Here is a 12,783-nt window from a genome sequence, read left to right on the forward strand (position 1 = left end):
TCTCCACAGCACCAGAAATAAAACATATATAAACAACCATCATCATGGGGGGGATCAGCAGATCATCCAATGGTCCGGCCCCCCTCCCCTCCTCTAAAAACACCTCATCACATCACCTTGGTTGTGCACCAACAACAAGCTCTCCTCTGATGGAGCCATCCCAGTTCAACACCAGTGAACAGGCTCAAGTCACTGGTTTTTAGGGCCTGAAACCGCAGCCGCTCTGCGTCTACTTGACATGCTAAAGCTACTCCTGCATTTCCTGCTCTAAGCATGTCTAAAAATGTAATGCAGCGTAAGCATGTTTAACACACGGGCTGGGAGCAGGTAGCGCTCCGCTTCCTGTGGCTTTTAGTCAAATGGACGACCACTGCAGAGCAGAAACGTCACCGTGTGTCCGACGTCTCCATCCCAGCTAAACACATTAAGACAATTATTTCATCGGCGCGATTTTTCCTTTTATAGGCTGTATTTTCTGTAAATGTATGTAAATGTTAGGGCTTCCACTGATGCTTATTTGTTCTATTTATATGATTATTTTCTTGATTCATCTGATAAAACAGCATAAAAATGGGCAGAACGAGTCCATTAGAGTTTCTCATCATCTAGTTTTGGCTTTAATTTGATATAAAAACTAAATGGCAGACCGGTCGAAAATGACCTGAGCACTTAAAACCATAATGGAAAAATTATGTTTATTTTCTCTCAATCAATAAAACAATTTCAACCTCAGTTCTCATGGATGCACTTGTGAATGAAAACTCTCCTCCTGTTATAACGTCCATGTATGAGGCAGGAGCAGGGAATTACCTGCAGCTGAAAGGTCTTAGCCAAGTCAACTAACAGCTCAGACACACAGCAGCAGTCTGGATAATGATGAGGTCATTTATCAAGAAAACACATCACACTGAGTGTGTGTTGCTGTTCTACATCATCAGCTTTGGACAGTTTGGTCAGAATAGATCAGATATCTGAAGATGAAATGAACAAACTCTAAAACCTAAGGCCCAACTGATTAATTGGCCGGCCAATCATCTCCCTTTGAGCATTATTTAATCAGCCAGAGGCGGCAATGTTACCACTTATATTTTCACTAATCAAGTGCAGCGAGTATGACTTGATTCTTGTGCTATTATTTATCCAGTAGAGGTGAAATGCACTGCTGGCCTGAAGTAAATGAATAATGTTAAAAAAGTGGCACATTTTAAAGGGACAACGAGGAGTTTTGGAAAGCGAAGTTTACCATGAGCCTCCACGCGCACGGTGAAACTCTTGGACCGGCGCAAGACGGATGTCTTGCCAAGAATGTTTTTATTCATCAAGAATGAAAGTCAGAGGTTCGAAGACGATCTGATACTGTCGTAGTTCCGACCATTAACGGCGATTCAACGGCGTTATTCTCATGACCCGCCGGGCAGCGTCCGTGAAACCGAAAGTAAGGAAACTCTTTCCACCACTAATTAAAATAACAAAATAACGATAGAGACAAAACGATATATATATCTGCATTATTTTATCGGCAGGTTAGTTCTTCACTTTTGTTTTATTGTTTTATTACCTGTATCCCATTTAGCTTTATTGGTACTAGTTTTACTTCTGTGTTTTATTGTACAGCACTTTGGACAACTTGGGTTGTTTTTTTAAACGTGCTACATTTAAATATGTATTGTATATTATCTATTGCCTAATATCAACATTGGCCCTAAAAAATCCATACAGGTCTGGCCCTACCTAGGACCTAACTAGGGCCTAACGGTTAACTATTAACTAAAAATGATTAAACGATGAGGAACATAAATCTAATGGTCTAATGGTACTATCTTTTAATCTAATCAATGAAATAAGGGGCTGTGATTCAGTATATGAATATATGACATAGTCAAATGTGTGTGTGCAGCCATCATCTGAGTCAAGATGTGAGGTAGTGCGGTAACAGACCTATACATAGACGATGTATGTGTGTCACCTCATGTGCTCTATACATTGGATACCGATCGTGGTGTTTATCAGTAGACACTTGAGGTCAGGCGACTCTTCAAACACAATCAGTGTGCACAACGTGTCGTCCGGCCGCATTTGAAACGTTTGTCGCCGTTATTAACGCTGGCGTCCGGGGCGACGCGCCTCGCCGCCACAGAGCAGGAGCAGGACGTGATAACAGTTCACATGGGGCGACCGGTGCAGGCTGGGAGGCGTTGGCTCAGGCTGTTACGCTTGTTTATGACAGAAATAGTTGTACAAAGGATGACCTCACCTTGTGCTCACATGGCCAGACTCACACACACACACACACACACACACACACACACACACACGAGCGGGTGTGTTTGACAGAAAACGAAACAAACAAAAAAAAGAACCTGTTGGTTTGAGCCCCACCCGAATTCCAGCGTCAACAAGGTGTTGCAGAAGAAGGTTTCAAGAGTTGTTCAATCATTGTGTCAAGCGTTGGATGTAGTAAAGTCACTAGTGCGGTTGTTTGTGCACGTTAAACATCTCCCCATTCATCAAACATGATGGATCCAAGGTGGAAGATGGAGGTAAAGAAATACATAAGAGTCTGTTAAACATGTGGATGAGCTGTCGTCAGTATAAAGAGCTCTGTGGAGTGTAGCTACACAACATGCAGCACACTTTAGTGCTTTTGTGTAGCAGTCTAGCTGCTTGTTTGTACTGCTATACATCGGGCTGCACATGGTAAGAAGGCTATATATAAACCCATTTATATTCCTCACTGTGTGTGCTCTGCACGCACATTTCCACATCAGAGTGGCAGAGGAAGACGTTCGCTCGGCTGGGGGGTGGGGTGGAGGGGGGAGGGGGTGGATGACTGACAGCACCGACTTGTGCGCCTTAATGTGAAGACATACCTAATTTCCAGTAAGTACACAATCAATCTAAATGGGAGCCACTCTGTAGTCCTTGCATCACGGCATTTTGTTGCTGCTCCCCACTTAATATGGCATTATGGCAGTATATTAATTAACTGACTCCATGTACAGACAGCAGGCAGGGCTTTTGGCCCGCGCTCCTTTCTACTGAGGGATGGCTGGCGGTGATATGCCAACTGTGAGTCTGCTGGACGAGCAGGAACAGGAGGGACCATGTCCCGGCTTATCTCTACATGTTTACATCGGTCTATATCACATCTTCTCCAACTCACCCAAATAAAAAACTGTTATTTACGATTAGATGTTTTTACTAGGGATGCACCAATTGAAATTCCGGGGAAATACCAATAGCAATTGCTGGTACCGGTGTTTTTTCTCTGTTATTTATTCTTTTTTTGTGTAAAGGAAACCAAGAAATCTTCAATGCCCCCACACAACTGACATTTTCGCTCACTTGACTTAAACAAATAGGCTTTATGCACAGCTCCACTACTTCCTGAACTTAAACCAGCTGCTTTATTTCCTGTCTTACATGATTGGACAAACTGATTAATCCAGGTGTGTCTGACTCTGACCTCAGTAATGATCAGACACACCTGGATTAATCAGTTTGTCCAGTAATGGAAGACAGGAAATAAAGCAGCTGGTTTAAGCCACGCGCCCTCTTGCATCTCAGCAGAGTCACATCGCCCCAAAAAAAGAGAGAGAGAAAGAAAAACAAAGGTTTCTCCTCCGATTCAGCACAAACAGGTAAACATTGGCCACTGCCATCCGTATTTACTGATGGCCGATGTTAGTCAATGAGGCAAATATCGGCGATACCGATGTTCAGCCGCTACGTCCCTAGTTTTTACTGGTGTTTCAATGATGTGTGTGTAGTTACTGCAAAACATAATAGAAACTGGCACTCACACACACACATATATATATATATATATATATATATATATCACCAAGAAACCCACTGCAGTTAGAAACCTGTTTCCAGAGGAAACCTCCCAGCTTCCTGCGTGCCCCCCACCTCACCACACAAATATAGAACGCACACGTATCCTCCCGCGCGGGGTCACGGAGCCAAACTGCGATCTAATCACAGAGCGCACATCGATCTGTGGGGCGTTGATGCAACATGAATTTGTTCCCCATCTGATTGATTTATGGAATTCAGGTTAGAGACTCTGTATGTACACTATGTGTGTGCGGTGGTGGTGTCCACTGAGGTGGCCAGAGCTGCCAAGAGCTGCCCCCCACCCCCACCCCCACCCCCACCCCCACCCTCGCTGAAATGTCTTCTGCAGTCACCTTGACCGACCCAGTTTGCCTCAGCAAGTGGCCGTTCAGCCAGACTGATGTTTGCTGCTGTCAGTCACGCTTCACACAAGACAATGGGAAGACTCCACACCACCTCAGAGCCACAGACTCACACAGGAAAGAGCAGCCACGGCTCCTAATGACCTTTTCAGTGGAGTTATGAATACACTGGTCACTTGGCATCGACAGAATAGTTAACCCATGCCAGTCTTCTACTTTGATAAAAACACATGTCTCTGCTGTTATTGTGTACATAACCAATTAGCACATTTCACTGTGGAATGTGTAACGAGGCCAGTTACAGGCTGTCATCTGGATACCTCCACTGGCCTATGCATACAGCTGTTGACAGGTTAGCTGTCAGGCTTTTGATGCTTTACTGTCTGTGTTAAAGGGATAGTTCACCCAAAATTCAAAATTTCTCATTATCTTCACACCCTCATGTCGACTAAGAGCTGTGAGAAGTTTCAGAGTCCTCCATGTCTTCTCTGAGTTACAGGGGGGGGGGGGTCCGCGCAGCAGTATTTGTCCATATAATGGTTGTGAATGGATACCACTTTTCTTTGTCCAAAAAGACACACCAAAAAACATCCAAATACCTCCATACTGCTCGTCTGTAATGTCCCTCTTGTATTGAAGCCCCGACATGAGAAATTGTTCCGAAAACAATTAAATAAGTCTATATTTTAAGCTTGTTTGTAGCGGAAGCTCCCAGTGTCTCAGTTCACTGCTCTTCCTGTGTCAGTGCAAATCTCGCGATTTGCACTGACCGGCGGAACAATTTCTCATGTCGGGGCTTCAATACCAGAGGGACATTACAGACGAGCAGTATGGAGGTATTTGGATGTTTTTTGGTGTGTCTTTTTGGACGAAGAAAAGTGGTATCCATTCACAACCATTATATGGACAAATACTGCTGCGTGGACCCCCCCGTAACTCAGAGACGGCACGGAGGACTCTGAAAATTCTCACAGCTCTTAGTCGACATGAGGGTGAGTAGATAATGAGTGAAATTTGAATTCTGGGTGAACTATCCCTTTAAGAATCTCTAAAATATGATGCTTTAGGTCATTAACCTATAGAGATACATTCCCTCCACAACAAATGGTGGAGGGTGTAACAGAGGGAGTGGTAGAGGTGATACTATCTTTCAAATGGTTTCCTGTAGCTGCAAAAAAAAAAAAAAAACTAATATGATGATCACAATTTTGGATGTGGGTGGTTAGTTTCATTTTACAAAACCCTGGTTTTTGATACAGCACGAAAACCAGAAAAAAAAAAACGATTATAGCCGCAAGCGACAATGAGTAACGTTCAAGTACAGTCAGCAGCTTGAACTGACTCAGTCTACTCTGTTTCACAGTCCAACAGTGGCCTGAAAGACTCGACGCACTGTGAGTTTAAATATTCACCAAACTTTAAGTTTAACAGATGCTGAGAGAAAAATCTGCCCTGAGATTCACATGAAGTCTGATCACACATTAGGCAAGGGAGGACTTGCCAGTGAAGCCAAGTTTCATCACATGTTGCCAGATGTGTTGCAAAAGCATTGAAATCTCGAGCGTCAGTTATAAACCCTCCACACAAACACACATATGATCAGAAACTCAATTTCACAGCTAACTGACACATGACCATCGATCACGTCAATAATGAGATAAAAACTTTCTGAATTTTCTCCACCTCTTCGGGGGTCGATCGACTGAAACAACTGCAGAGTGGAGCCGAGTGCTGATGTCCAAACAGGTCCAACACATGTGTTACAATCACCTCCACTGAATCTGAAGTGCGTGCGTGAACATGAAGTTTACCAAATGTTGACAGAATATCAAATAAAAAGTCTGAACTTCTGTGCAGTTTGGTTAAGAGAATTAATGTGTGAATTTTTCGATAGTTGAACTCAGATTTGAGGCATGTGAAGATTTTAAAGGTTTGACACAACTCAGGGTCATGTGTTCTGTTGTGATACCATCTGCACAGTCCAGAGAAAACTGATTTTGTCTCAAGATCACGTTTCCAGCTCAAACAGCCAATTATATGTCTGATGTGAAAAACAAACAGCACTCTGGGAACAAATGGATTAACCCCGCTGGACTGGAGTGGAGAAACACTTGATGTGGGAATATAATGGGTGGCCTGTTCCTGGAGCTGAAAAACAACACAGTTTGTGGATTTCGACCACGAGCCTTTACCTGCTACTTGTGTTTTTCTTGCTTTTGCTTTTCCTCTTCAAGCTTTCCCTCTCCCGGCTGCTGATGAAGGGCGGCATGGAGGCATAGCCGTGTTCTGCTTCTGCAAGAAAATCAACAACATAGTGGTCACATGGTCCTGCTCTCTGCCAGTGCAAAAAAAAAAAAAAATACAGCGTTACCGCACCACAGTGAAAAATGCAAAATGTGCCACTTTTGATCTGGATCCCTTATTTTTTTTGCATTCAGCGACAATGTTTTGTGTGGAGGTGTCGGTATGCAGTGAATGGATGTCATGCAGTATATTTATACAGTGTTTTTCTCCCCCCCCCCCCCCCCACTCCTCAGCCTGGACAATGATGTCATCTTGAACTGGAATAAACCCCACTAGCAAACCACAACAGAAGGAAAGGAGGGGCCTCCATGAAAACAATGTCTCCCTGCACATCTGACTGCATCTGCCACATATGCATTCATTCTTTTATCATCAGAAATGCAACCGCACGTGCATATTTTATTATTGCAATATAGCTCCAAAAAAAATAATGTCTGAAAACTGATTATCAGCTTTTTTTTTTTTTAGGGGGGTAGGCGATGTTTTCTGCTGTATTGTGCCAAATCCGACCATCTGTATGTATTTTTAATGCATGGTTTAATGCACAATAAAGGACAAGTGCAAGAATACAGGATTTACATAGGCTTCACTATGACAGGTGCATAAATTAGCGTGATTTGGGGGTGGGGGTTGGGGGGATGGGTTGTCGATGTGTTTTTTTTTTTTTTCAGAAATGAGAAGAACTGTAGTAAACAAATCATTTTGTACTTTACCTCGTTCCCTGCGTTCAAGGTACTCGGCTGCTTCGATCAACATCTGCACCATCCCGATCGCCGCCATTTTCAACAATAACACAGATAATTTAACAATCCGATGAGGGATCCCGCGGCTGTACACAACAACCTGCTTCAGGTCCGACCGCTGATCGCCTGCTCGACTCCCAGGTGGCCCGCTGCTCCGTCACTGATGACTATTATGATGGTGTTTTTACAAAAAAGAAAGGCGAGAGGAGTCTCTACTGCAGCAGTGTATCACACGGGCTATTTAAAAGTTAAAGGTCGTCAATACAGCACCTATCACTTCTAACAGCCAGCCAGTTTCCGTCCTCGGTGCTTCAGCTCGGGGGTTTGTTGTTAGCTGGTGGCTCAGAGCTGGCTGTCCCCAAGTAGTCAGCTAAATAAAATGTTAGCTTTAGCTTTAGTAGTTCTTCGACAAAAAAGCGGCTTGTTGACAAAAACAAAACGAAGGCTTAATTGACATATATCAAGTCGAGTGTTGACTATTATGGTCTGTCTGTGTGAAAACCAGGTAAGTTGTCTGCTGTTAGCTACAGCTGCCTCAATAAAAACGATTTAAAAAGTTCGTTTTAAAGGTATAAAAATGGAGCAGATCGACAGAGGAGGCTGTTGTCTAGTTCAGTGCTCACAGACTTGTCTGGATAGAAACAGAAAGAAACAACAAGCTAGCTGTCTTAAAGTTCAACCGCCGCTGTCATCCAACCTGATCGGTTCGGGGCTGTGAGCTGTGGGGCTAAACTCGGTGCTGGTTTGTCGCTGGTCACGCGTGATACACCGTCTCGCTGGAAATGCAGATAGCGACTGACATCAGCTGAGGAGCAGCGAGTGTTTATCAAACTGCTGCCAAAATAGTGGCTTGTTGATCTGGACCACGGCTAACTACTGTACTTCACCACAAAGCTTCTGTGTACTACGACGTGATTGGCCACTGGGCCGACCGACTCGAGCCGCTATTGGGCGGTTAAGCCGTCAGTGAGCGGGAGGGGCTCGGCACCGACTGCCACTGAGGACCGTCTTCCGCCATTTTGGTTCCAAACGTCGTTTAAAAAAGCAGTACAACGCGGAGCCGCAATGGCCGCTGTTTCTGCGCCGCACGCTCGGGCGCGGTGATTGGTTGCTTTCCGACAAACTCGCTCCCCATTGGTTGCTGCGCCCACGAGCCAAAGCGTCACCGCCCGCTGTTGACAGAGGACACACCCCTCTGCCATGCTGGTTCGCGGTGTATGGCGGCGATTGGCTCCCGTGGTGTTGTTTGTCTTATTTCTCGATCAGGGATTGGTCAGATTCACATGTTCTCTTATTATTGGTCTCTTGGTTAGCCAATTACAAGGCGTCTATCTGCGCATGCGCATGACCGACTATATCAGAAACCTGCCTTCATAGATAGATGGTGGTCATTACAAACCAGGACTGGATGTACAACAAAACGGAACGGATTTATTTACTGAAAACATCCTTCATCTTGGACTAAATATATTCCGTCACTGGAGAACTGACATGCAGACAACACCGAACTGGATTAGACCAGGCTGGACTAGAATATATAACCATGTGTCACCTGAGAGAACGACAGGATAGACTTACACAGCCTGTTGCATTGACTCCTTGGTGTGTGCACAAAACTGGCAACAATGCAAATACATTAACAATTATCTATTATCTATTTATCTTTTTTTTTAACAAATCCTGCAAGTCAAAGTGGATGGATTAGACTTGTAGTTAAACAACATTTTTGTTCATAGTAAGGACTGTAACCACGTTTCAAAGTCTTTATTCAAAATAAAACACCATTCACTTTAACAACGTAAAGCCTCATGCATTGTGTCTATCCTGCAAACACTATTATTTACAGTTAAGCGTTTACTTGTCAAAAGGTATATACAGAAAGGTTTCATCACACACAGGTTAGAGATAAGAGGAGAAAGCACAATATCTGCAGTGAGGTGAGGACAGCGGCGAGCTTCTTCAGTATCACGAGTTGCCGATACTTTCAAGCAATGAAGTCCAGTGGCCTGTTGAATCCACCTTTTCTGTTCATGTACTGCCTGAAAAAAAAATTAAATAAATATATGAGAAAACATTGCATCACTGTTACCCTCGCAACACTTGCAGATTACATCATCGGGCACCAATGGGAGAGCTGGGATCTCTGCATAGAAACACCTGCGGAGGTGATTGGCTACAATAATAGTGGTTGACGCTCAGAGTGCTCACTGTGACGGGCTTGAAAAGTTGACACTTTAATTCAGAAACGTGAGCAACAATTTAAAAGAGAGCACTCGGATAAATTAAACAGGGACTTTAAAAATATATATCTGAGCCTGTAGTAAAGCTGCACGACCTCAGAACAGCCGAGTACTATTAGAGACAGATTTTCTTATTGTTGTTGACGTACCTGTATTTTCTCTTCATGGTCGTATTGACAGCATATGCGTTTACTGATCCATCGGTCTTCTTCCCCTGTTTGAAAACAAGGTAACTGTGTCTTCAATAAAGCATTTCAGTTCAGGTTATACAGTGATATTCATTCAGAAATGCATATGCATATTTTACAGTTTTATTTAGTATCCCCTTTAAACTCCTCAGTCTGCAGCTGCGTCACTGTGACAGCACTCCAGCTGCTAGAAGGCTTTTGCTGTGAAGCAGCTGCTAACAAATGACACAAAGATGTATGAATCCAGCCCCTGAGATCAGGTTCAATGTCTAGTTCGCTCTCCACTAATTAATTTTCAGTTTTCTGTCTTTGAACAGTCGGGTGATCAACACCACAGCTCCGAAACAAACAGAAATGAAAAAGAAATCAGTGAGGTGTTGGTCAAAAGAGAATCTGCACAGTGCAGAAGCTACCAGTTGTATCACCTGTGTTTTTCACACCGTGTCTGTGGAAATTCATTTCACATTGGTGCATTGGGCAGGCTCACAAAAAAACAAACGCACGTGTTCCCCTCTTCAGTTGAGCTGAAATACACTGCACCTCCTTGTGGCTGCAAAACATAGGACATCCCTGTATTCTCACCTTGGTGGTGTCAAAGGTGCCAAATCCCATAATTTTCATCATCTCAATTTCCTCCTCTGTTTTGCCCTGCATGTCCTCCGCTGTCAGGGAACAATGGCGTTGAATTTTGACAGAACAAAATGTGAATATTGCAATTGAAAATACTGACAGTTCAATCGCCTGCTTCAGTTATATGGTACATATGAAATTTGTATGTAGAATGTCATCATTATTCATTATACCTGAAATCTGAATAGGTTTGGCTGTCTTATCCTTCCCCTCTTTGCGATCATCTCTGTCTTTCTGTCTTGAAGGGGAGAGGGAGGAGGAGCGATGACGTCTACCAGGAGACCTGCAGGGGGAAGAGAGGGAACTGGCTGCAGGATGGGTCATCACAACTATGGAGGGCAGAGTGACTTATATTGTTCATGGTTTGTTTAAACCTCCAGAAATGATGAAGAGAATATGATTGGACAGTATATAATTTGCTTCAGTAGTGGGACACCTCAAAATTTGTACTGGAGGTACAAATCCCTTCCTGGAAAACAATTTGTAAAGAATCTTTGCCAACAAACAACAGAGCTTCATCGACTCCTCTCCGAGTAAAAAGAACATTTACCCGATTCATGTCACAAACAAACCTGAAGCGAGAGAGAAGCATTGTTCAGGACATTGTGACAACTCACCTTGAACGCCTCCTGTGAGGGGATCGTGAGCGACTCCTACGTCTGTCTCTGTCCCTGTCACGAGAACGAGAGCGATCCCTCTCCCTTCGCCTTCGCTCACGTTCCCGTGAGGCTGAGCGGGACCGTCTTCTCTCTGTAGGATAGACGTAATCGAGATCATGACATTACCTGTTATTTAAAACATCTTTTTTTTTTTTTAAACAACATCACAATTGTCTGCAAAAATGTTTAAAATGTGCTACTGTGGAGTGGACACACTATTTTTGTGTTGCTGCTTGTGCAGTTTTCTTTTACAAGGAGCCACAGAAAGCTAGGTCACTGCATTTGGAAAGTGAGTAAACATGCTCAGAAATAACCAATATGTTGTTGTAGTGTTTTCTTATAATTAATGTAATAAGACACAGTGCTGTCTAAGTTGATTTTCTTTTAATCTTTGATCACATCAGACCTACATATCCATGAACACATTAGTATATAGTTGATGTTCTTTAATCTCAACTAGTGTTCCTTCAAAGGTCTGTAACTAGAAAGTTAATACAATCACAGCTTCATGTAACATGTGACGTGTCTCTGTTGATGGTGAGTGCCAAGTGAAGTGGCACATTTAAAACAATGGTATTCAATAGCAGGGTTATCAGCAGTAAAAACACCACCTCCACCAACAGTGTATAGGAAACAAGAAAATCCGGAGATAAGGTGAGAAAGTAGTGACTGACTGCCTCAAATGGCAAAAAGAGCACATGACATGCTGGCCTTCTCCTTTGGTTCCAATGTAATATGAGGAAAATTACTTTTCTGTTTTCTGAATACGCCACTGAGCAGTTATAGTTTAGATCACGAGTTATTTAAACGGGCCGTTAAAGTAAAGCTAACTTTAATTTGTCTGTGTTTTGGCTGTTATCCGGTGACAATGGACTAAATATGTTAGAAACCAACGTGGTTTCTGCACAAGACCCAGAATATTTCAACTTTGCAAGCTCATACAGCAACAAAAGCGAATTACTACGAACTATTACTATATTAAATTGTTTTGTGAGTGACGTGTGATGTTGTTTTACCGCTGGCTATAAGCGCATGATGCTAGCCAGCCATGCTATTGTTACTTTACAGCCCGCACTGAGCAGGTCGTGTTGTTAGCTTCACTACAGAAAAGCAGTACACTCTTCCATAAAAGCAACATTTTAATGTGTGTTGGAGAAGGACAGTGTGATACTAAACGTCATATATCAGAGTGAGGCTTGGGGGATGTGTATTGCCAACTTATTTTCATCCTAAAACAGAGAACGACTTCACAGCCAGCTAATCACACGGTTAGCACGGTTAGCTACATTAGCTGCTTGTAGCTTCTTACCTCGCCTCGGGGGCGTCCGGCTGCGGCTCCTGCCCATTCTCCAGACAGGTCAGATGTTTCCCTCGAAAGTACCGCTTCTTCTGAATATAAACAAGTAGTTTCAAGTACAAGACAATCTGTTTGTTGTTTTAATTTCGTTTAGGTTAATGGCTGCCTTCAAGAGGGTTCTCTGTTGTCTCTTAGAGCGTAAACTTCCGGTGACCTTTCTCACTAAGAGCGCCCCCTACCGAGCAGGAGGAGAGGCTGCTGCTGCTCAGAGAGGGCAGGGGTCCCAAAAGGGTCTGGGGTATTCACATAGCACAGAGCTAACCATTCATAATTAACAGTAATTAAATAAACAATAAATAAATTGTTTATAGACAATAATTCATTATGTGTAATGACACAACTTACCAGTTATTAGCACCGGTTATAGTGAATTGTACTTGGACTTGGACTATTGTCAGTCGTTTAAGAGTAGGCCTACATTTTTACAGAAATACTTCAGTTTTTAGATTGATACCAGTTG

At 43.2% G+C, this 12,783-nt stretch overlaps 2 protein-coding genes across 2 annotated transcripts in view; both read right to left on the reverse strand.

Moving 5' to 3' along the window:
* mxd1 (MAX dimerization protein 1) overlaps nucleotides 1-8,145 on the reverse strand; it is a 21,771-nt gene extending 13,626 nt beyond the window's left edge. The window contains exons 1-2 of the mRNA XM_085787766.1: nucleotides 7,220-8,145; nucleotides 6,395-6,494 (exon numbers count right to left, since the gene is read on the reverse strand). Of these exons, the coding sequence (XP_085643892.1) occupies nucleotides 6,395-6,494; nucleotides 7,220-7,286 (167 nt within the window). The 5' untranslated portion in view covers nucleotides 7,287-8,145. The remainder of the gene's footprint in view (nucleotides 1-6,394; nucleotides 6,495-7,219) is intronic.
* Nucleotides 8,146-8,998: 853 nt separating this feature from the next.
* Nucleotides 8,999-12,473, reverse strand: snrnp27 (small nuclear ribonucleoprotein 27 (U4/U6.U5)). The gene is made up of 6 exons (XM_085787767.1): nucleotides 12,276-12,473; nucleotides 10,925-11,057; nucleotides 10,481-10,590; nucleotides 10,260-10,339; nucleotides 9,639-9,703; nucleotides 8,999-9,288 (listed from the first exon to the last, which is right to left on the reverse strand). The coding sequence occupies exons 1-6, from the start codon at nucleotides 12,310-12,312 to the stop codon at nucleotides 9,234-9,236; spliced, it is 480 nt and encodes a 159-aa protein (XP_085643893.1). The 5' UTR covers nucleotides 12,313-12,473; the 3' UTR covers nucleotides 8,999-9,233.
* Nucleotides 12,474-12,783: the final 310 nt, after the last annotated feature.

This window comes from Trachurus japonicus, chromosome 9 (assembly GCF_045865225.1).
Source record: "Trachurus japonicus isolate A0001 chromosome 9, Traja_1.0".
Classification (NCBI taxonomy): Eukaryota; Metazoa; Chordata; class Actinopteri; order Carangiformes; family Carangidae; genus Trachurus; species Trachurus japonicus.

Excerpts from the sequence above, each read along its gene's own strand:
- snrnp27 (XM_085787767.1), bottom strand. The coding sequence starts at position 12,312 with ATGGGCAGGAGCCGCAGCCGGACGCCCCCGAGGCGAG. Across the intron at positions 10,591-10,924 it reads CCTCACAGGAGGCGTTCAAG|GTCTCCTGGTAGACGTCATC; the intron begins GTGAGTTGTCAC and ends TTCCCCCTGCAG. Across the intron at positions 9,704-10,259 it reads GCACCTTTGACACCACCAAG|GGGAAGAAGACCGATGGATC; the intron begins GTGAGAATACAG and ends GTTTTCAAACAG.